The 21,396-nt window shown below is 49.0% G+C and overlaps 9 protein-coding genes across 9 annotated transcripts; 7 read left to right on the top strand and 2 right to left on the bottom strand.

Annotated features, from left to right (window-relative positions):
• Positions 1-400: 400 nt before the first annotated feature.
• GGS22DRAFT_101083 (uncharacterized protein) lies at positions 401-1,912 on the top strand. Its single transcript, XM_047957684.1, has 2 exons — positions 401-475; positions 796-1,912. Exon 2 carries the CDS (start codon positions 858-860, stop codon positions 1,764-1,766), a length of 909 nt encoding a protein of 302 aa, XP_047813822.1. The 5' UTR covers positions 401-475; positions 796-857; the 3' UTR covers positions 1,767-1,912.
• Positions 1,913-2,057: 145 nt separating this feature from the next.
• Positions 2,058-2,864, bottom strand: GGS22DRAFT_182626 (Metallo-hydrolase/oxidoreductase; the record flags this gene model as incomplete). Its single annotated transcript, XM_047963988.1, has 1 exon — positions 2,058-2,864. The coding sequence occupies one exon, from the start codon at positions 2,862-2,864 to the stop codon at positions 2,058-2,060; it is 807 nt and encodes a 268-aa protein (XP_047813821.1).
• Positions 2,865-4,192: 1,328 nt separating this feature from the next.
• On the top strand, positions 4,193-5,075 carry GGS22DRAFT_101073 (carbohydrate-binding module family 18 protein). The gene is made up of 2 exons (XM_047957683.1): positions 4,193-4,759; positions 4,880-5,075. Exons 1-2 carry the CDS (start codon positions 4,413-4,415, stop codon positions 4,953-4,955), a joined length of 423 nt encoding a protein of 140 aa, XP_047813820.1. The 5' UTR covers positions 4,193-4,412; the 3' UTR covers positions 4,956-5,075.
• A 302-nt stretch (positions 5,076-5,377) lies between these two features.
• On the top strand, positions 5,378-7,546 carry GGS22DRAFT_176153 (amidohydrolase 3). Its single transcript, XM_047963369.1, has one exon. The coding sequence runs from the start codon at positions 5,564-5,566 to the stop codon at positions 7,202-7,204; it is 1,641 nt and encodes a 546-aa protein (XP_047813819.1). The 5' UTR covers positions 5,378-5,563; the 3' UTR covers positions 7,205-7,546.
• An 837-nt stretch (positions 7,547-8,383) lies between these two features.
• On the top strand, positions 8,384-12,178 carry GGS22DRAFT_101042 (potassium/sodium eff). The gene is made up of 3 exons (XM_047957682.1): positions 8,384-8,939; positions 9,036-10,989; positions 11,068-12,178. Exons 1-3 carry the CDS (start codon positions 8,464-8,466, stop codon positions 11,845-11,847), a joined length of 3,210 nt encoding a protein of 1,069 aa, XP_047813818.1. The 5' UTR covers positions 8,384-8,463; the 3' UTR covers positions 11,848-12,178.
• A 278-nt stretch (positions 12,179-12,456) lies between these two features.
• Positions 12,457-13,611, bottom strand: GGS22DRAFT_101036 (ubiquitin-conjugating enzyme). Its single transcript, XM_047957680.1, has 3 exons — positions 13,386-13,611; positions 13,220-13,299; positions 12,457-13,166 (listed from the first exon to the last, which is right to left on the bottom strand). Exons 1-3 carry the CDS (start codon positions 13,410-13,412, stop codon positions 12,482-12,484), a joined length of 792 nt encoding a protein of 263 aa, XP_047813817.1. The 5' UTR covers positions 13,413-13,611; the 3' UTR covers positions 12,457-12,481.
• A 569-nt stretch (positions 13,612-14,180) lies between these two features.
• GGS22DRAFT_176145 (outer membrane protein, OMP85 family) lies at positions 14,181-16,235 on the top strand. The gene is made up of 4 exons (XM_047963368.1): positions 14,181-14,301; positions 14,366-14,476; positions 14,552-14,738; positions 14,802-16,235. Exons 1-4 carry the CDS (start codon positions 14,269-14,271, stop codon positions 16,034-16,036), a joined length of 1,566 nt encoding a protein of 521 aa, XP_047813816.1. The 5' UTR covers positions 14,181-14,268; the 3' UTR covers positions 16,037-16,235.
• Positions 16,236-16,431: 196 nt separating this feature from the next.
• GGS22DRAFT_176142 (FAD dependent oxidoreductase) lies at positions 16,432-18,527 on the top strand. The gene is made up of 5 exons (XM_047963367.1): positions 16,432-16,972; positions 17,048-17,329; positions 17,417-17,642; positions 17,718-17,830; positions 17,939-18,527. The coding sequence occupies exons 1-5, from the start codon at positions 16,513-16,515 to the stop codon at positions 18,295-18,297; spliced, it is 1,440 nt and encodes a 479-aa protein (XP_047813815.1). The 5' UTR covers positions 16,432-16,512; the 3' UTR covers positions 18,298-18,527.
• Positions 18,528-18,949: 422 nt separating this feature from the next.
• Positions 18,950-20,899, top strand: GGS22DRAFT_176138 (uncharacterized protein). The gene is made up of 5 exons (XM_047963366.1): positions 18,950-19,374; positions 19,453-19,819; positions 19,874-19,991; positions 20,068-20,132; positions 20,188-20,899. Exons 1-5 carry the CDS (start codon positions 19,231-19,233, stop codon positions 20,598-20,600), a joined length of 1,107 nt encoding a protein of 368 aa, XP_047813814.1. The 5' UTR covers positions 18,950-19,230; the 3' UTR covers positions 20,601-20,899.
• The last annotated feature ends 497 nt before the right edge of the window (positions 20,900-21,396 follow it).

Raw genomic sequence — 21,396 nt, 5'->3', positions numbered from 1 at the left:
GGGTTAGAAAGTTCTCCAGCTTTGCGGCGCCACATTGCATTGGCCCACTGTTCCCCCGCTTAGAACCTCGATGGGCGGGTTATGTCAGGTCATGGGAAAAGAAAATAGTCTGGAGTTAGGACGCAAGACTCCACATCTCCATAGAGCTACACGATATACGGGGTAGCGTCTAGCTGCTAGGGTCGCCAAAGATATTATTTACCAGCGGGACGTCTCCGGTAGATTCCACGTAGACTTCCCCTAGAAGAGAGAACACGAAAAAAGAACTCCCCACACGGAGCTATTCCCGTTTGATCGTGGGGGTTTTCCCTCACCTTACAGGACCTAGTTGGCAGGTGCCTACCTATTCTCATTTCTAATCCTAGAAAGACGTCGCCGAGTACCGCAATACTCCATTTATAGGACATGATACCTAACCTTAGAAGGCGTTCGAGGTTCAACCAAATCTAGTGCAGGTATATAAACGTCAAAATATGTACGTAGGTGGCGTCAATCCCTACAAGGATAGGATATCCCATTGACCGAGTTCGGTTGACGAATTTCCAAACAGCTACCTAATATTTACCTACATAGTCAAATTAGGGCTCCATCGACTAGGGCAAGCTGCGAATAGCTACGATGGTTCTATCAATCCTACTTTGGTAGATAGAAATACGATGTTTTCTTTTCCTTTTCTTTTCTTTTTTTCTGCTTTTCTTCTAATGAATGTTTTGTCTTTCATTTTTATTTAAAGAGGGACAAAAAAGATATTTAAAGTTCCCGTTTTCGCCCCAAGTCTCGTTAATAATGGCTTAGGTTTGACCCAGCGTTCGTGTCCCTTCGATCCAATTTCTATCAGACTACATGCTCATTCAAACATGGCTTATGGAAGATATATCGCTCGTATGACCCTTCGAGGCTCCGACGCCGACGATACATTTCCAGAACGGCACACTTTATTAGACTCTCCACCCGAGCCTAAGACGCAGTCAGACGCCGCAGATGAAGTTGGTCCCGTTGACACTACGACGAGGCCACTTCGAAGGCGATCGAGACGTAGATCGGAGAGCATTGAAGGATATGAGATGAGGGACCGTTATTGGGAGGCGATGGATATCATCGATCGCGACCTCAAGGGAGCAGCCAAAGCGCCAGCGGTCTGGGACTACGTCTATGACCCAGTTTGCCTACCTCCTTCTGGAGGAGTCAAGACGCCCGCCATCCAAAGACTAGGAAATATGCCGATTCGAAGAGCTTGGAGGCGTCGAAATAGTCGTGAACGCCCCGATTTAGGTTCGACACGAACTGTTGAAGCCGCCATGCTATATGAGAGAGGTATGATGCTTTCCCAATCACGATGTACGTATTGCCAGCAAGGCCACGGTATATCGCCAGACTGCGTAGTTGAGGAGCCGTTGGATGGAATTGAGGAATTGCACGACAGCATTGGCGCACTTAGACTGGCGTGCAGTAACTGCCATTACGATGCGCAGGATAGTCAATGCGACGCGCAGACATCCTCCACAGGGCCAAGGCTACCTTCCAGAACACAGACTCCGAGCCAGATCAAGAGGTCGTTCGCCTCAGATCCAATACATTTGGAAGTGCTCGATCTAATTGACAAGGCATTGAAGATGAGTAATGGCGATGGGAAAGAAGATGTGATTGCTCGGGCCAAGCAGATAGAGGCGGCAGCATTGGAGATCGCGAAAGCAGCACATGAGTGGGGACTGAGCATCAAGGGGAAACGACAACAGAACGTAGATCCAACAAATCCATCAAGTTAATAGATCGCCCTTAGGCACAAGTCAGCCTGTGGCGTAGGCGCGGTTATGTGACTGCCTAGGTGCCTGGTTAATTGAGGCGGATTTATGATATTTCATTTCTGGTAGGTTAGGGGGAGGATGTTGAATGAAAAGACTAGAATAGATACCATAGATCAAAGATGGAGGGGATAATCTAAGGCGCTTCCAAGAAGGGTAGGGCTCTCTGACAAATTTCATGTTCGTTATGCATATCTTCCTCTCGGTATTTGCGATCATGTTATCAAAATGTAAACCCCCGACATAGTCGTGTCTCTACAGGATACGTTTTGATTTTCCCGGTTCCAGCCAGTGTACTTTATCTGATATCCCCGCGCTCTCAAACGCCGTGGCTAGAGCCTCCTTGCTTTGTGAAAAATGATCCCACGATTCGAAGTGTAAGGGTACTAGGATATCAGCCCCAATCTCGCGGAATAGCTTCGCCCCTGTTGTTCCATCCATCGTGATAAGTAATGGCTCAGCACTGCCTGGAAGCATGACAGACGCAGCACCTAGGTTGAATATTGCCAATGATATGTGAAACCTGTCTCTGATATTGGCTAGTTCCTCTAGATAGACGGTGTCGCCGGAGAAGTAAATCGCATTTGGCAGCCCGTTTGTCGTTCCGAACTCCACGGTCGTAAGTAAAAATCCCGTACACTCGCCCCCTGGCAGATGCTGGCATGGTGTGGCTATCACTTGGAAGACTTTGCCTCCCACGTTTAAGGTGGTCTTCTCCCAAGGCCGAAGTCCCTGGACGCCAGGCCTAGGGTTCAGTTTAGAGGCTCCATCAACCGTGGTAAGAACACGCCGGCCGCTGAGTAGACGGTCGCGACTTAGCTCGTCCAAGTTATCGGGGTGGTCTTCGTGACTTAGCAGGACGACATCGACGGGGGGGAGCTGGTCTAGGGATAGGGCCGGCTCATAATGACTAGTGAGTGTAGCAATTCCAACATCCCATTCAGTCCCCGCGGGAGAGAAATAAGGATCGGTGAGGAATGTGACGCCTTCGATGTCTAGGATTGCCGTTGCTGTACCGATATACGTGACGGAGACGCTGCTCTTGAAAGGTGAATCAACCATTTTGTATATAATCCGAGATACTGCATCAAAGGCTCCCAAATACTTGCGGCTTCCACCCAGATTTCTGTTTCGCATCACATCCCAATAGAATATATATATATATTAATTTGTAACGTTAGGACGACGCTTAGTACCTACCCGACTCCTATGACAAACTTAAATAGAGACATTAAGTAATTGTATGTAATCTACAGCTACTAGGTACCTACTGCTTACTACATACCTACCTAGGTAGGTAGGCAGGCGCTAAACGTGTAAAATATGCGCTAAAGGCAAAGGCTTTACATTACTGGTTCAAAAGATCGCCAACTAACAGCGTAGTCGTACCTATTAGGTAGGTACCTACCTACTGATCGATAGCATCAGTCATTAGCGCTGAAGATGCGGGGGAGTGTTACTAATTAGGTAGGATCCATGGATAGGTCGCCCCGGAACCCCGGTCCTGCTATCCTGTTCTAGTGAAACTACCAACTACCTGTCTATCCCCTTTGTAGGGCACAGGCACAGGCACAGGCACAGGGCACACTATACATAGCCAATTTCTAGGCAACAAATAACAACCTTAGAAATATTCCAACCCCCCACGACCGTTCATATGTTCGGGATACGGGAGATATTATTGATCGGCAGCATATCAATAATAGTACTATAGAGTACATTTGTCGGTCGTCATACGGAAGGTACTAGGTAACCTATTTCACCGTTCTAAAAATACAGGCAATATATTCGACAAATGTTAAAAGCTAGGTATGTAGATAGGTATGTATCTGTACCTCCCTACATAGGATAGCATCATCTTCAGGTACCCAGATGGCAGAAAACCTATGCCGATATCAAATACGAAGTATTTTTTTCTCTTTATTTTTTCAGATTTTCTTTTCATGAGATTCGTTACTTTTTCGACTCCCTTAAGCTTGTTCTGCCTAAGTAATTCAGGCCGGCGCCCGGATGCGACTCCAAGGGGCCCTGATTTCCTATTCCTCGGATGATGGCGTGATCTATATTGACCCAAGACACCGGCAGTATCTAGAATAATATTCACTACGATGGGGAGCCGCACCGGTCGTAGCCACGGGTACTTGCCGCCTGTTCTAGGCTGCTCAATTGGTTGCACCCTGAGGCAGCCAGAATTAGGGAGAGTTCGGGTAAATCATATAAGATGCATCTACCTCTCCGTTGCGGTAATCGACCCTGAAGATCTGTAACACAGACCAGAGCCCAGAGTGCCTAGCAGATTACGAACATTGATATCCAGATTTCCCATCCACTTGGGTTTTCCGGTGTGGGAATGCGGACGCGCGTTTGTCGTCCAAGTCGGTGCACGAGAACCCTAATCGAAGAAACTCGATCCAGAGAGGCCAGATAGGATGACCCAACGTATAAAGAAAATATCAGGCCCTCTTATAACCTCACAGTTTCTTTGATCTTTAACTACCTATCTATTATCTACATCCTGGCCTACTAGGAGAGAGAGCATAGGTAACTTCGAAATCATTCGAATATATCTAACCACCCCGAACCATCCGGAAATTTTAACTCGTCGTCAATATGTTTGGTAGTAAGCCAGTCCTTGCCATCATTCTACTAGCTGCTACCGCGGTTTGGTCCGAAGTTTCGCCAGACGAGACCTGCGGCACGACAAAAGCCGGCAACAGTAAGGGTTACACGTGTCCCAGCGCGAAGAAGTGCTGTTCCGCCAGCGGCTACTGCGGCGCGACGGACGAATATTGCCTTACGACTGTAGGATGTCAGGACAAGTTTTCAAACGCAACCAGCGCCTGCATTAAACCCGTCGATGGCAAAACCATCTCTCCAGACGGTACATGCGGATCCGAAGGCGTCGGTCAGTACGGCTACCGATGTCCAGCTGAAGGCGGCACTTGCTGCTCTGTGTCGTACGTCGCTATCGCCCTTGTGTAAATTTACTTCCTTCACTAGCTACTGCCTCGTGGGTTAGGTAGTCGACAAGCAGGTACCCAGCAGTCGCGCATGTATACTAACTTATCGGATTTCAGAGGTTACTGTGGAAACACGACTGACCATTGTCTCACCGCGAACGGCTGCCAATCGACTTACGGGAAGTGTCAATGACTGGTGGCCGTCCGAGCCCGATCTCTTCGGAGCTTACACGTTACGCTATAACGGAGTTTATGAAAGTACATAGGATAAAAAAATCGAAGAGAAAAGAAGATAAAAAAGAGATTAAGGGGGAAAACACTACAACAGGCTCCCCATGGCGTGAAATCATAACGGGAAGCATACAGTACCTATACAGTAGTACAAAGATAGGAAGAAGGCTTTCTACAATCCATCTCCATCAGGCTTCTAGGTACCTATCCGCTATTTATTAGCTCGAATATTGTAGTTGAAGAATACTAGATACACGTACTAACTAGGTAACGGCGAAATTGGTATAAAATTTCAACGCATTCTATGAAGAGTCAAAAACACCAGCGTTCTGGCACGCTGTATGCATCGCATACATAGCAAGGATTAGTCTTAGCTAACTCTGACTCTCACTAGTAGCTAAGGTGGGATCGTAGTGATCCGAAGATCGAAGGCCGATCGCGGCGTCGAACTAGGGTGGAGATTACAGCTCACCTTCTGAATCTAGACAACGACGGAGTTAAATAGGTTGCAGCCACATTGACAAAATTTAATGGAAAGGTTAACGGGCTATTTCCGTATTCCTACGTACGATGGCGACTCTTTTCCATAACGGACGCTTCTTCCGGTCCGGATCTAGAGGCGAGGGCCATTCATTTGCGGAGTCCTTGCTTGTCGACGGGTCCGGGACGATCATTCACGTCGGAAATGCGAGCGACGAGCAAATCAGAGCTGCTAGTGCTGCCGGGGTGGCTAAGCACGACATGCGCGGCCACTTAGTCTTACCGGGTTTCATAGATGGACACATGCACCTCTTGATGCTCGGGCAGTCCCTGCAGAAGGCCGGACTGGAAACATGCAAGGATCTACAAGACATCCGGAAAACAATCAAGGACTTCGCAGTAGCACATCCGTCCGTAACTCGGGTCATGTGTAAAGGGTGGATGCATTCCATGACCGACGGGCAGGCCTTGGCCAGCATGATAGACGACTTGGACCCAAGACCCATCTTCATCGACTCGAAAGATCTACATTCGACATGGTGCAACACCGCGGCCTTAGACGAGATGGGAGTGCAAGATATGCCGGATCCAGAGGGCGGGAAGATCCACCGTGACGAGAATGGTAAGGCATCCGGGCTTCTCTCAGAGGCGGCTGCTGTCACAATCGTCTGGCCGCATATCGCCAAAGTCGCGCCCATGGAAGAGAAATTAGCCGCGTTGAAGGGGGCGGTTAGGGCATACCACTCAGCCGGCTATACCGGGCTAGTAGAGATGGCCATGGACGAGAATGCATGGGAAGCTCTGCAAATATTACGCGAAAAAGAGACCCTATCGATGAGAATCGCGGTCCATTGGCTCATCACCCCTAGAAAGACGGAAGCGGATAACCTTGCCCAAGTCGAGCGCGCAATCGAGTTAAGTGCGCAGTTCAACGCAGACACTAGCCCCGACTGTCGCATAGTTGGCATCAAAGTAATCGGCGATGGGATTATTGACGGCTGTACCGCAGGACTTCTGGAGCCTTACGCCTCAAACGGGGTATCCTGTGACCCTATCTGGTCACTGGACGAACTAGGGCCCGTCGTAAAGAAGGCGGACGCTGCAGGCCTACAATGTGCCTTACACGCAATTGGCGACAAGACCATCCGGGTTGCTATCGACGCACTGGAGCAGAATTGCACTTCCGGCCGTAGACACCGAATCGAACATCTCGAGCTTGCGTCGCCTGAAGATGCTGCGAGGTTGGGTAAGTTGGGCATCACCGCATCCATCCAACCGGTACACGCAGACCCGGCCATTCTCCGAGCTTGGCCCGCTCTTCTCGGACCGGCCCGTTGCGAGCGCGCGTTCGCCTACAAAGAATTTGCCGATGGAGGCGCCGTACTTGCATTGGGGTCCGACGCTCCCACGGCACCCCACGCACCACTGAAGAACTTATACACCGCCACGACACGGCGGTCTGCTAGAGAGCTGTCCTTGTCGGACCGGGTGAACCCGCATTTCGCCTTAGAGCTAGCGGCGGCTATCGCGGCAGGGACGGAAGGATCGGCGTACAGCTGCTTCGCGGACAGATGGGCCGGTACGCTGAAGGTCGGACGGATGGCAGATATGGCAGTGGTGGATATGGAATGGGATGCAAGTAAGCTGCTAGAGGCAAAAATCCTACAGACCTGGTTTCAGGGGAAGAAGGTCTTTGACGCCGAGGCGGACCAGAGCACCTCGTACCCTTAAGGCTAACGGAGTTTTTTTTTTTGAAAAAAAAAGGGGGGGAGGGGGCCGTGGACCGTTTTCGGCATTTATGGGGCACGTATTCATTGACTATCCGGAGGGAACGGTATAAGAAGCGGATGGAGATGTGGAGAAGACCGAAGCTTCCAAGTCTACGAAGTACAAGAACGCATACGTATGTGGCTTCCATTATATATATCTCGACATGGTACCTGCCTACCTGCCTTTGTATATAGGTACCTACATACATACCTAGTACCTATGTACGTGTATCCATGGATGTATGTAGAATCAATCTCAATCGCTACTAGGTAGGTGATACTAGGTAGGTAATATTGAAGATACGAAGTACCTATGTACGATAAACATAGGTACGTCAACCCCAAGAAACCCCAAGAAATAAGGGCCTTGGCCTTCCGTAACAAGTAAAGTGTAGCCTCATTCTTCCCACCTGCCGAGAAAATAGAACGACAAGGTCACGCAGCATGCAAGGTCGTGATATCCGTACATACCTAGGAGGTACCGCTGGTGCGACAGATTCTACATACATATATGTGTAAATTGATGTAAATCCGTGGATACATGCATAATAGGTAGGTACCTACCTATGTATGTTTATATATATGTATGTACAGATAGATATACAGGAAGTTTAGAACTACAGTGGAGAAGCTCAGAACCGAACCCTTGCCCTTACAACCTTTTAACCTCCCAAGATTCCAAGATTCCAAGATTCCAAGAACATTCGGTCTCTAAATATTCCATGGAATTTTCTTTTTCTATTGGCCTACTATTCTACCTGTCACATCTTATTGAACCTTCGCAGCATCGCAGATATCCAATTATCACCAAGATCCTATTAGAGAATTCTCTCGGCATCCAATCGTCATTATTCCCTGCCCGCACTTCCCTGACCTTCCCTACCTTCCCTGTCTTCCTATGCAATCCTCTTTATGACCAGGTCCCGAAGTCCAATCAATGCCTCTCATACGAATGCTATGCCCAATCCGCCTTACTTGCGTCGAGGCACTCCCTTGGCGCAGGTTGGGCGCTATACCACATAGCAATGAATGAACTAGGCGGGGTCGAAGACGGTCAGTAGTAGGTCGTATTATATCTAGCCTCCGCTCTTCCACGATCTCATCTCGGCTCCGATTACACAGATCCTCAAAGATCATATAAGATCCCCTTCCAACCCCCTTCCCGGATCCCCCCTCATCCGTCGCGGCATAATACTTATCTACCTACTTACCGACACGTGAATGGGTATAGAAGATCAACCTGCTGTCGAGGAGTCGACTGAACCCCCTATATGTGGCTACACCTACGCTACACCGGGAACTCCGCCTAGCCACGTAAATCGGGACACGGCAACGGATATTGTCAGCATCATAGCTAGTTCTCCAAACTCTCTCCCGCGCGAGGGACTCGCGATATCCGTAGCAGGTGGGAGCCACCCTGAACCTCACAGACTTGCAGTTGAGGACCTAGAGACTATTTTCAGAACCGACGTTAATAATGGCCTCGGCAGCGATGACGCAGCTCGTCGCCTTCAGTTCGGTGGGCCGAACAAGGTTGAGGGAGCTCAAGGGTTATCCGTATGGAAAATTCTGCTAAGGCAGGTGTCCAACAGTTTGACAATGGTCCTTATCATCGTCATGGCCCTCTCATTTGCCATCAATGACTACATCGAAGGCGGCGTTATTGCTGCTGTCATCTCACTAAATATAATTGTGGGGTATGTTTCAGCCCCAGCCGTTAAAATACCGTCTACCTAGTACCTTTGATACGTGGATAGTATCGTGAACGTGTTATACTAACTCATACTTGGCAGATTCGTTCAAGATTATCGTGCTGAACAGACTATCCAGTCGCTCTATGCATTGTCCGCGCCGACGTGCAAGGTCATCCGCTCTGGACAGGTCGCCACCATCAAGGCTGAAACACTCGTCAGAGGTGATATTGTCCTACTTCACGTCGGCGATATTGTCCCGGCGGATCTTCGACTCGTTGACGGATTAAATCTATCAACCGATGAGGCATTACTTACCGGGGAATCTCTGCCCGTTAGCAAGCACCCGAGGGCGGCGTTGAGCGATGCTGATATTCCTCTCGGCGATCGTGTGAACATGTTGTATTCTGCAAGCACTGTCACGCGTGGTCGTGGGAAGGGCGTTACCGTTGCCACTGGTATGAGTACCGAGGTGGGCAAGATTGCTCAGTTGCTCCGCGCGAGCCCTGTTTCGAACGACGGCGTATCTCTGCTGGCTACCTATTGGGAGCGCATGAGCACAAGCATGCGCAGTGTTCTGGGTTTAGACGGCACACCCCTCCAGATCAAATTAAGCAAGTTTGCATTGCTTCTCTTTGCTCTAGCAGTCCTTCTTGCTCTTATCGTCTTTTCCGCCAGCCTCTGGGATATTGACGATGAAGTTCTAATCTACGGTATATGCGTAGGCGTTGCTGTCATTCCCGAGTCCCTCATCGCTGTCTTGACCATCAGTATGGCTGTCGGAACGAAAGCTATGGCAAAGGGTAATGTAATTGTCAGAAAACTCTCCGCATTAGAGGCTGTTGGGGGCGTGACCAATATTTGCTCCGACAAGACCGGTACTTTGACTCAAGGCAAGATGATCACTAGAAAGATATGGCTTCGCAACGGATCCATGGCAACCGTTGAAGCCTGCACCGATCCTTTCGATCCATCCAGTGGATCAGTGACTTGGAGTGCTCAGAAATCCGGATTAGCCAGTGCCTTATCGATCTCCCGGTTGCAGCCGTCGACGAGGAAATTCATAGAATGTCTGTCTCTGTGTAACAATTCAACGGTAACAGACGGAAAACCGGCGCCGAGCGAGGACGCTGCCGAGACCCTGACCACCTCGACTGCTGCGGTCTCGAGTTGGACCGCGGTTGGTGAGCCTACTGAGATTGCTCTCCATGTTTTTGCGATGCGCTTTGGCATGAGCAAAGAGACCGTTTCTCAGATGAACGGCGTGCGTCTGCTTGCGGAGCATCCTTTCGACTCTTCCTATAAGCGTATGACTGTTATATACTCACCCCCAGGTTCGGGCTCGGCCGACGTATATACCAAGGGCGCCTTGGAGGTCCTGTTGCCACTGCTTAACACGCCCGACAATACGAAGGCCGAGTTTACTGCAAAGGCGGAATCTCTTGCTGCCGAGGGCCTTCGAGTTTTGTGCATTGCTCACAAGACAGTTGAAGATAGCGCGGCCCTTGGAGATACTCGGGATGCTGCTGAAAGCAATCTCACGCCTCTGGGCCTCGTTGGCCTATATGACCCCCCTCGATTAGAGTCGGCCGACGCAGTGAGGAGATGTAGTATTGCCGGTATATCAGTTCACATGCTTACCGGCGATCACATCAAAACTGCGACAGCGATCGCGCACGAGGTCGGCGTTCTTGGCAGGGGGCTCAGCACCACCGAGGCAGCAGGTGCTATCATGCCTGCCGCTTCTTTCGATGCTATGTCTGATGCCCAGATCGACCACATGGAAAAGCTTCCGTTGGTTCTGGCTCGCTGCAGCCCATCGACGAAGGTACGCATGGTCGAGGCAATACATCGCCGTGGTGCATTTTGCGTTATGACTGGCGATGGAGTCAACGACTCACCTGCCCTGAAAAAGGCGGACGTCGGTATCGCTATGGGTTTCAATGGCAGTGATGTGGCCAAGGAGGCCGCAGATATGATTCTTACTGACGACAACTTTGCTTCGATCGTGACCGCCGTCGAAGAAGGGAGACGATTATTCGACAACATCCAGAAGGTGAAGTACCTGAACCATACAATGCAAGCAAAGTACAGGCCCGAGAAATTCATCACTAACAAGATACTTGGCGTATAGTTTCTACTTCACCTCTTAGTCTCCAATATCGCGCAAGTCATTCTCTTACTTGTCGGTCTAGCGTTTAAAGACGAGGACAATAAATCGGTATTTCCGCTCTCCCCTATCGAGATTCTATGGGCAAACTTGATCACATCATCCTTCTTAGCCCTTGGTCTTGGTTTCGAAGAAGCCCAACCCGACATTATGCTGCGACCGCCGCATGACCTACGCGTAGGCATCTTCACGAAGGAGATAATCGCCGACAAGATGGCGTATGGCATCTTTATGGGATCTCTATGCATCGCAGCCTTTACTTCTGTCATCTACACTTCGATGGAAGACATCTACGGGGATCCGCCGTGGTACGGCAATCTAGGCTCTAACTGCAACGCGGTATACAACGAGTCATGCAACGGCGTCTACCGAGCCCGCGCGACAACATATGCCACTCTTAGTTTCCTCCTACTCTTCACAGCCTGGGAAGTGAAGCACTTCACTCGCTCTCTATTTAACATGTATCCAGAAATCTATACCGGACCTTTCTCGGTTTTCAGGACAGTGTGGAAGAACAAATTTCTCTTTGGGGCCGTGGTGGCAGGTTTCGTCATCACCTTTCCAGTGATATACCTACCGGTCATCGATAAGGCAGTATTCAAACACCAAGGTATCGGCATCGAGTGGGCCGTTGTAGCCGCATGTGTCGTAGCTTATGTTACTCTAGTGGAGCTATGGAAGGCAGGGAAACGGCGATTTGTCAGGACCATCGTCTACGGTCAAGCTACCGTTGGCGAAGTCTAGGGACGTTTTACTTTTCAAACGGGGTGAGATGCGGCGTGGGTTTAAATTTTACCCGTGGCGTCGAAGCGGATACTTTCACATGGAAGAAAAGGACAATCCTAAAACTCATCTATTTCTCGGCGCTCTTTAGTCTTCATTTCCTATCTGAAGATGGTCGGCGTCGTCTCGAGGGACACTCAACCACACGTTCGTTTAGCAATCGAGGGTCGGAGGACACATGACGGAGACAATAACAGTAACTCTATCGTTAACATAGATAGGCGATAACTTCGCGTAAATATCAGCTATATTCACTCCTTACCTTTATTATGTATGTGTTTGCGACGGCGGCCGAGAAGGTGTTTATTAGGTATCTATAATACACCGGGGCAGATAGAACATCGTCAAGAGCCAACCACCTCTTACATTCGATGCTCACTGTCCTCACAAATCGCGGAGACGCAGCCGCCTTTTTTTCGCCGAAAACAATCTATACCGCCGTTGTATCACCTCGTATCTTTCCCAACTGGAGGCAATGCCGTGGGCGTTGCTACTAGCTTCGATAAAATGATTAGAAAGGCTCTGTATGAGGGCCAATCTGTCTAGCGGTGTTATGGATTAAGGGGGGGGGGATGCAGCTAGGTCCTTTAGCCGTTTAAGGAGTGCTCTCTCCTTCTCCAAGGATGCGAGCAATTAGGACGTATATGAATATTACGCCTCCGAAGACTAACAGCTTATTGCGACTAAGCCATCCCGTTCCGGCGTCTCTGCGCTGGACGACGGCATCGACGACGGCCTGGGTCTGGCCGCCACTGCCACCAGCAATACCTAGTTGTGGTCCACATGAGGCGCCCCCATTCCTGGCGCCTGTAGCTATGTCGATGTTGCTCTCTACAATCCATCGCCAATTCTCCTTGTCTAATTCGGGCCACTCGGCCCTGAACTTGGCACCACCATCTCCGGCTTTTACGTTTCCCTTCTGGGCAGGATTCTTAGCATGCGAGCCACCTCCTGTCGAATTCCACCACCTGGATCTTGCAGCAAATATTCGTCGCTCGTGTGCTGTAGCCGAGACGGAGCCGGTAGTCATCTCCTCCGAGGTCATGAAAGATAGCAGACCGATTAAGATGGTGGATACCTCCCAGGCTGGATTAAAGGAGCGTGGGTGGAAGTCGGAGATCGAAAGGCATAGCCGTGTGGAGGGTTGGAAACGGCCAGAAGGAGTGTGCATTCGAATAGCCGGAGGCGCAAAGGGGTAGTTGGGTGGGAAGATCAAGGTTCCCCAATACTGGCCATTATGGTAAGGAGTGTCCTCGGGACCGGTGATGATGTAGTGCCACCTACTTCTGATTAGCGAATCGGGAATATTTGATGAAAAAAGGCCGGAACATACTCGAGGATGTTGGCCTCTGATGGATGAGCACTGATATACGGAGGGGGGTTTTCTGATATGCTCTTATATTCGCGCGCCAACTATAGTAATAGAAACTATGTTAGATAGCCTATGTTATATCGAACAGAGGGATGAAGAGATAAGAAAAGGATATGTAGGTACGTACGCGTTTACTCGCTTGTTTGCTAGCCATGGTGTTTATGCGTGTAGTTAACCGTTTGTCTCGCGCTTGACGTCGTATTTGGTGTATTGATTGGTGTTGATGCGGTTGCTTTAGTCGTAGGGACCCGGATATCTCGTAGGAAAAGAAAGATGAAAAAGAAATGTGTCACGACTGTATGTCGTGTGCGCAGTGCACCACTGTCGTCTCTTCTCCTTGGTACGATAAAATCGATGGAATCAGCCGTATTCAATTACGGTGTTGTAACGAGGGACTAGGGGAAAGATACAACGGCAACGAATACGCGAAATATTATGTAGTGTGTAGCCAGTATCAATTGTTAGTTGTGGTGACTGGTGACTGGAGGACTAGAGAGGATTAAAGATTAATTAAGGATTGGGGGTTTAGGGATAAAATAAGGCTGATGAAGTTCACTGCATACATGTATGCAGGTAGATAATAGGTACTAGATAGGCCTTAAAATACATGGACATGTATCGCAAGGTAAGGTACGCTGTACTGTGTACATGTGTATACTTAAGCCACGATTCCTGAATTCTAAGATTGGTATATTGATTACATATATATGTACCTAAGCTGCTAAAGTAGCACGGATTATCCTAGACTGGAGCGACGAATTGCGTCATATCTAGGTGTCTACTTCGTAGATTATGTACGTACATGTATCGAGTACGTGTAAGTACCAGGTGCTGGGTACCTATTATGTATGTAAATTAACAACCTTGAAGTACGTGCCCCCTTCCGGACCTTGCCGAGATTCCAGCTGGCAGCTGCTAACCATCCTAACCCTGTCAAGCTCTCTTTCTATACTCCATATCACACCTTTTATCCCACTTCTTTTAATGAGGGAAAAGACATTCTTTCCGAAATGGCTCGTAACGCTTCTCCTGAAGGCGACGATGTAAGATCTCTCTCGAAGCCAAGTTCGTCCTGACAAAATAAACTAAGAAATGGGTTCGTAACAGGTCTTCGAGGGATTATTAAAGTCCGAGACTGCGTCGATACAGCAGAAAGCAGAAGTAGCAGAACGAGCCCGCGCACAAGACGCACACAACACACAAAGGACAATTGAATTGGTGAGTGCTTTCATTTGTGATCATTCCAACTCATTCCTCCAACTCTCCTTGTACACGCTGCTCACAGTGATATAGCTGTCGCAAAATCAAACGCTCCCAATCTCTATCTCTTCTATTCAAATCCATGGCGCCAAGCATACTCGCAAATCATTCCTCGAGCCCTTATTCCAACCGCTAGTAGAAGACAGTCGCAATGCCAACTATACACTTGCGAGCATGATGGAGCAAGTTGGCGGCACCATCGATAAGCTACACAAATTCGGTATGAGTTGAATCATCGAACTTAGTATTCTAGAACTCGCGTGTTGACGTCGGGTATACAAAGACATTTTTCACCCCAACATAATCTTCTACTTATCCCGCCCGTCGCATCTCGACCCATCTTCTTCTCCAACCGACCTTGACGTCTCCCTACGTGTACGCGAAAAGTCTCGCCTCCTTCTCAAGACGGGCACGGATTTGGGCAACACAGAAGGTTCCGCTTATGGGTCTATGCTTTGGCGCAACGTATTTGGAGGTGCCGAATCTCTATCGCTTAATGCTTCGGCGGGTACACGGACGCGTTCGGCATACAGCGCCGAATTCGGTGCTCCGGTCAAAAGCAATCCCAACTTACGCCTGAGCGTCGACGGTCTAGCAAGCAGTACCCAGAAGCCTTGGGCGAGCCACGAGGAAGTTCTGAGAGGTGGGGGTGTCAAGCTAAATTGGCTAAAAGACAACGGAGATCGGCATCAGTTTGGCTATCTAGGTGCCTGGAGACAATTAACTGGTCTCTCAGTTGAGGCGAGCCCCAGTGTCCGGGGCGACGCTGGGGACTCTGCCAAGAGTGCGATATCCTACTTGTTCCAGCGGGAACGAAGAGACAACCCCATGATGCCGCAAAATGGATACTTGATCAAGACAACTACCGAGCTCGCAGGGTGGGGTTCTCTAGGCGGAGATGTTGGCTTCTCCAGGAGCGAGCTTGAAGTCGCCGGAGCTATGCCGGTCCATTTACCCGGCGCCAAAGAACCATCGGGCATATCCATCGGCGGCGGCTTCAGGGCAGGTTTGCTTTACCCCCTCCCGCTATCGTACGGCCTCGGCGGTGCATCGCCTAGCAGAATCAACGACCGATTTACCCTTGGAGGGCCGACGGACGTGAGAGGCTTCTCGCTAGGTGGCCTTGGCCCCAGGGACGGTGGCGATGCCCTCGGCGGCGACGTTTTCGCCGCAGGGAGTGTCAATATACTTGTTCCTCTCCCCAGGATAGGGCCGGAGTCCCCCTTCCGATTGCAGCTCTTCGCCAACGGCGGCCGGCTAGTAGCGATGAAAAACAAGGCGAGAGGTAGTAATGCTGCATCTGGTCAACGTCTGAGCGCCGGCACGGTATGGGATAGCATGGTTTCGGCAACAAAGGATCTCGGCACGGGACTCCCCAGCATCGCTGCTGGCGTAGGACTCGTATACGCTCACCCCGTTGCCAGATTCGAGCTGAACTTCAGCTTACCACTAGTTATGAGGCGAGGAGAGGAGGCCCGTAAAGGCTTGCAGGTTGGTGTAGGAATCAATTTCTTATAGTGCTGCGGCATCCTCTAGGGCTACACTTAACAGCAGAAATGAGGCAAGCCGCCTTGTAAATATGTATCCTGTCCACCTCCCTATGTAAATACCCGCTCACAATATCTAAAAAAGAAAAGAAAGAAAAAGAAAGAAAAAAAGGTATGCCTGATGATAGAATCCCGTGTCTTAAGTCTACCTATCCTCAATTCTGCTTTTTTTTTCCAATCCATACGATTTGGATTTCGGAATTTGCTTTTCTTCGCCATGTGTTTTCTCGGTTTTATTCATCTCCCATAGCCTGGTAGGTGTCTTATTTCAGCTTTCATATCCCTATCCCGTGGGCTAGTTCCTAGTCGGCAGTGGAGATAATACTTTAGGTGCATAGATAGCGGGGTTTCCATCACATTGTTCCTAATGGATTCATTACCTATTCGACGATTACGAGAAAATCCCTCCTACCAACCCAGTTCTTCAATCCCGATCGAATCAACCTAATGGCAACGATCAGTTCCTCATCTAAAATACTCATCGTTGGCTCCGGAGTCTTCGGCATCTCGACTGCATTATGGTTAGCACGTTCCGGATACGGGGACGTCACTGTCCTAGATATGCAAGATACCGCCAACACGGCTTACGACCCATCATGCGGCGTAGACTCAGCTTCGGCCGACCTTAATAAGATCATCCGTTTCAGCTACGGCTCAGAAATTGAGTATCAGAGGCTTGCCACCGAGGCCTCTAAGATGTGGGACGAGTGGAACCGCGAAATCGAGGAGGCATCGATCAACGAGTTACCAGAACGCTTAAGGTATGGTGATAGAAAGCTTTGGTGGAACGCAGGGATGCTACGCATGAGCTGCGAATCGGATCTGGGTGATTTTGAGATTGCAACGCTAGAGAATATGGAACGCGAGGGGATTAGGGAGTTCCAGTTTATAGCCGACGATGATATAGGTAGGTTAGGGAACTAGAACGCACCACCACAACTTCAAGGCACGGGTTCTGACTCTGTATTATTATCGCGCTAAGATATTTCTCGGGCAAGGGAACGAGGCTGGGCACACAAGCTTGACCCTTGCCGTCGCCAGGAGAGGTTCGGGACCCACAAAGCAGTCCTCGATTCCACCGCCGGCTTCGTTTACGCGCATAAAAGCTGTGCTTGGGCTCAGCATCTCGCCAAGAGGGCTGGCGTTGAGATGATACTCGACCCGCGGCGTGGCAAGGTTATCGATATTACAACCACGAATAATCAACCTGTGGTGCATACCGCCGACGGCCTCCAACATACCGCTAATATAGTCGTAGTTGCCGGTAAGTCATTCAGAATCCAACAGCATATCGCATAATTTAGAGGGAGGCATCCGTTTACTAAAGAATAATAAAAAACCCTCGGCATAGGTGGTGGATGGACCCCATCATTGATTCCAGAAGTCCAGGGCTTGTTGGAAACCACAGCCGGCTCAGTAGCCAACGTTACGATTCCAAAGGATCGTCCTGACCTGTGGAAACGGTTCGCTCCTGAAATTCAGCCTGTGATAACTTGGGGTTCGCGGCAGGGTAAAGAAGTGTATAGTCTTCCCAGGGACGAAAACGGTACTTTCAAGATTGGTTGGCGGAAAACAAAGTTAGAGATATTTCCTTAACACCAAAACGCAGGCCTCATCCTATCTACGGGCAAGACTAATTCGAAGGGCAATAGGTGGACGAATTTTGAAGATGTTCGCGAACAGCGTATATCAGTGCCCAGAACCGCCCATGTAACCGATCATAAGGAAACGCGAATTCCGATTGATGCCCTAAATGGCATCAAAGGTAAGAGACAAAGCGCCGATATGCTAAGTTTTTGAGATTATGGTAGAAAACCAGAATGAAATAAGAATAAGAAACGAACCTCCTTAACTAACTAGTATCACGCTTTAGAGTACATATCCGTCAACTTCCCGGAATTAGTACCGCTAGGCATTACGTCCACTAGACTCTGCTGGTATACTGATAGCATTGACAACTCGTTCGTTGTCGACTTTGTCCCTGGACGCCCCGGAGTAGCGGTCTGTTCTGGCGGTAGTGGCCACGGCTTTAAATTCCTGCCCATCCTTGGACGCGAAGTCGTCAAGATCCTCGAAGGCAAGGGGTCGCAGACTGTCTACGGTCGCATGTGGCGGTGGAGAAGCAGTAGCGATCACACGAGGAACGGCTTAGAGGAAGGTGAAGAAGGCTGGAGAGTTCTATCAAGGCAGACGATGGCCTCCGAGGCGGATTGGTCATTCAAAGACCAATGATTTATAATGTATCTAGGTAGTTATATCATCTTCCGATTGCTCCCCCTCCCTCCCCTGCGTCCCGATATTCTTTTCTAGAGGCCACGTCGTATATCAGGTAGCCATATTGGAAATGATGACGAGAGGTCAGGTTAGACCATCTCCGTTTATGCTCCTTACAAGGGGAGGAGAGAGAAAACGGTAGCGACAGCGACGACGACGACGACAATAATAACATCTCTTATCCCAGTACGGATTAATGTCTAGGATAGTCAATTGATCTAGATTGAGGAGCACCTCATATGTATGTGATAGGCGCCTAGCCCTAGCTTGCCTTTGTCGTTACTCAACCCTCATTGGCGGGATTTGTTGGCAAGGGGAACAACACTAATGCGATTGTTGATTTTGATTGGCTGACCACGTCTATTTTTTTACCAATCCGGTAGGTAGAGGAAGTGGTGGATCAAAGATGGGTCAAGGGTGGATGGGTACTATCTCGTAGGAATAAATGACGAACATGGACTTACTTGCATCGAGGGTTATCGATTCGTTACTGCGAATGTGGACTCTTGGGTTCCCGAACTCTGTTAGTGGCGCTTAGTACAATCACGCGTGAACCATACACAGGTAACGTCGTCGACTCGTTGCAATGTAAGACCTCATTGGATCCAATGCCCTGGCTTCGTTCACAATCTCGACCGGAGATTTCACCCGTTATCACTACTATATACCTAATCGGTATGTAAGTAGTATATCTACTAGCTTACATGTGCACATGCCCACCCCTACCCGGATCGATCGATTTCCAGGGTGACCAAGGTCGGGAATTGATTACTCACCAGGGCACTTACTTAGCTAACCTTGAGCTTAAACCCTCGAACTTCTAGATTTTCTCTTTTCTCTCTTGTATGTCTCACATCTATGCGATGTGCGTCCCCGTAATCTCGTCATTTCATGATGCACCCAGGACACCAGCTGTCATATGCCATGTGGGCAATGGTGGCCTTAGTCCTAGTACTCGTAGCTCTCAGGCTATACACTCGCATATGGATCGTCAAGTTTGTTGGTGCCGAAGACTACATGTATGCTTGGACGGGAGTACGTGAATCTGACTTCTTCCAGCTTCACCAGCTTCACAGCCGCTGTGTCTGAGCTAATTCGATTCATGTGGTGTAGGCGTTCTTCCTGTGTTTTGCTGTTTTCATACAGATATCCGTCCAATATGGTCTAGGTCAGAACTTCTGGAAGCTGAGCATCGACGAAAGCTCGAATGCAATATTCTGGACTTATGTTGCGAACAGCTTCGCCATCACAGGAAATGCCATGGCGAAACTCTCCATGGGTCTATTTTTGCTTCGCGTGGTCCAAGTTAGATGGCATAAGACCGTCCTCTGGGTTGCCGTCGTCGTCACCGCCGCTACGTCAATCGCTCTCACCATCATGCTTTGGAACCAAACAACGCCGATCAGAGCGAGCTGGGATCCGTTGCGCACGCCCGGAACGTGGAACTTAAGGATCCAACCTATGAGCGTCGGCCTCGGAGGTAAGCATTAAATTTTCAATTATTCGTAGACTAGAGTGCTGACGTTAGTCATAGTCTGGTCAAGCATTTGCGACTTCTTCTTCGCCATTTTCCCTTGGGTGTTCACCCAATCGCTTCCCATACCTCGTCGGGAGAAGTTTATGCTGGCGGGGGGGATGAGTTTGGGGATAATGTAAGCTACAGCAGCCACAGACCTCGACGCGGGCAACTGAATGGAATCGGGCTAATTTTGGAACATATATTTGCAGCGCCGGTGCTTGTGGCATTACTCGGACCGTGGTCCTCTCGCGGCTGAATGTATTTAATTATACATGTGAGTAGAATTCCCGATGGCACGGAGCTATGCAAGACCTGACGAGTAAATGCAGTAAACTTCGTGCCCTATTTTGCTTGGGCCGGTGCGGAAATCGCCGTCGCCATGGTCTGCCTCGGTATCCCTACTCTACGGCCGCTCTATCTCAAGACGAGGGGATTTGCTGGCGCATATTCCAGCCATGGCCAAAACAGCCACGCCAACGAGCTACCCAGATTTGTCATGTACGAACGTAAAACTTCATATCTGCCTCCACCAGCGCATGATTCGAAGTTTTCGTTTTCATTTTCGCAAAGACGAACAGAAGATAATGTAACGAAACCGGCTCCGGTCAGACAAATGAAGTCGCGGAATGATAGCTTGGAAGATATAATATCAAATTATCAGGATCGGGATGCCGGTGTGATATGGATCAAGAAGGAGGTCCGTGTCCAAAAGGACGTTGTTGAATGGCCGCTGCGCAGCTGATGAGCGACAGATAGGCTGATAGGTGCTAGAGTTAGAGATGGTAACCTAGAACACTAGGTGGTTTACATCCAGACGCAGGTCATAATCGTAATCTCATATAGACCTATATGTAGGTATATATGCATACCTAAGTACTAAGTAGACGTACCAAGAAACAAATTATAAATACTAGGTGTAGGTAACGGGCTCGACTTAGTTTCCACAATCAGGTAGTTGAGGGCTTATTAAAATGCTCTGAACTGTATAAGCTAAGGTGTGAATGCCTTTTTTTTTTTTGGTTATGACTTTTTACACCTAATACATATAAATTAGGAGATGAGAGATTGAGAGATGAAAAGGAAAACAAATTTGAACTCCAGCTTTATGTGAAGGTTGCTCTTGCAGCTGCTAACCTACCAACATTGAACTACTAGTACCTACCTAGCTGAGGTCATGGTAGATGTAACGCTAACGCTAACGAGTATATAAACGCGGGGCAAGCAGGTACTTCAGGTACAAACTCCACAAAATGTAGTTGATGAGCGGCTGCTGGCAGGTGTCAATAAGCCAATCTCACTTGTAGAAATAAAAGCAATAAAAAATAAAAAATAAAATAAATGAAAAAAAAAATGAAAGGGAAAAAAAATCTCGGACTTTTCATCCCCGCCAAAGCTGCTAAGAGCTGGTTGCCCCCAAACTTCCTCCACCACCATCCGCCGTTCATCTTTGGATACCTTTCCTGACTTCTGAGTCTTGAGGTAGAAACCCAATCGCCCACAATCACATCCATATCATTTTTCAAGTAATTTTCACCATC

The sequence above is a fragment of the Annulohypoxylon maeteangense genome (genome assembly GCF_022496945.1).
Source record: "Annulohypoxylon maeteangense strain CBS 123835 unplaced genomic scaffold GGS22scaffold_33, whole genome shotgun sequence".
Lineage (NCBI taxonomy): Eukaryota > Fungi > Ascomycota > Sordariomycetes > Xylariales > Hypoxylaceae > Annulohypoxylon > Annulohypoxylon maeteangense.
This window is presented reverse-complemented; position numbering and strand designations above follow the sequence as displayed.

Excerpts from the sequence above, each read along its gene's own strand:
- GGS22DRAFT_101083 (XM_047957684.1), top strand. The coding sequence starts at position 858 with ATGGCTTATGGAAGATATATCGCTCGTATGACCCTTCGAGGCTCCGAC.
- GGS22DRAFT_101073 (XM_047957683.1), top strand. The coding sequence starts at position 4,413 with ATGTTTGGTAGTAAGCCAGTCCTTGCCATCATTCTACTAGCTGCTACC. Across the intron at positions 4,760-4,879 it reads GGCACTTGCTGCTCTGTGTC|AGGTTACTGTGGAAACACGA; the intron begins GTACGTCGCTAT and ends ATCGGATTTCAG.
- GGS22DRAFT_176153 (XM_047963369.1), top strand. The coding sequence starts at position 5,564 with ATGGCGACTCTTTTCCATAACGGACGCTTCTTCCGGTCCGGATCTAGA.
- GGS22DRAFT_101042 (XM_047957682.1), top strand. The coding sequence starts at position 8,464 with ATGGGTATAGAAGATCAACCTGCTGTCGAGGAGTCGACTGAACCCCCT. Across the intron at positions 8,940-9,035 it reads TCACTAAATATAATTGTGGG|ATTCGTTCAAGATTATCGTG; the intron begins GTATGTTTCAGC and ends CATACTTGGCAG. Across the intron at positions 10,990-11,067 it reads TATTCGACAACATCCAGAAG|TTTCTACTTCACCTCTTAGT; the intron begins GTGAAGTACCTG and ends CTTGGCGTATAG.
- GGS22DRAFT_101036 (XM_047957680.1), bottom strand. The coding sequence starts at position 13,412 with ATGGCTAGCAAACAAGCGAGTAAACGC. Across the intron at positions 13,300-13,385 it reads GCAAACAAGCGAGTAAACGC|TTGGCGCGCGAATATAAGAG; the intron begins GTACGTACCTAC and ends CTATTACTATAG. Across the intron at positions 13,167-13,219 it reads TCAGAGGCCAACATCCTCGA|GTGGCACTACATCATCACCG; the intron begins GTATGTTCCGGC and ends AATCAGAAGTAG.
- GGS22DRAFT_176145 (XM_047963368.1), top strand. The coding sequence starts at position 14,269 with ATGGCTCGTAACGCTTCTCCTGAAGGCGACGAT. Across the intron at positions 14,302-14,365 it reads CTTCTCCTGAAGGCGACGAT|GTCTTCGAGGGATTATTAAA; the intron begins GTAAGATCTCTC and ends GGTTCGTAACAG. Across the intron at positions 14,477-14,551 it reads CACAAAGGACAATTGAATTG|CTGTCGCAAAATCAAACGCT; the intron begins GTGAGTGCTTTC and ends ACAGTGATATAG.
- GGS22DRAFT_176142 (XM_047963367.1), top strand. The coding sequence starts at position 16,513 with ATGGCAACGATCAGTTCCTCATCTAAAATACTCATCGTTGGCTCCGGA. Across the intron at positions 16,973-17,047 it reads TATAGCCGACGATGATATAG|ATATTTCTCGGGCAAGGGAA; the intron begins GTAGGTTAGGGA and ends TATCGCGCTAAG. Across the intron at positions 17,831-17,938 it reads TGCCCTAAATGGCATCAAAG|AGTACATATCCGTCAACTTC; the intron begins GTAAGAGACAAA and ends ATCACGCTTTAG.
- GGS22DRAFT_176138 (XM_047963366.1), top strand. The coding sequence starts at position 19,231 with ATGATGCACCCAGGACACCAGCTGTCATATGCCATGTGGGCAATGGTG. Across the intron at positions 19,375-19,452 it reads ACATGTATGCTTGGACGGGA|GCGTTCTTCCTGTGTTTTGC; the intron begins GTACGTGAATCT and ends CATGTGGTGTAG. Across the intron at positions 19,820-19,873 it reads TATGAGCGTCGGCCTCGGAG|TCTGGTCAAGCATTTGCGAC; the intron begins GTAAGCATTAAA and ends CGTTAGTCATAG.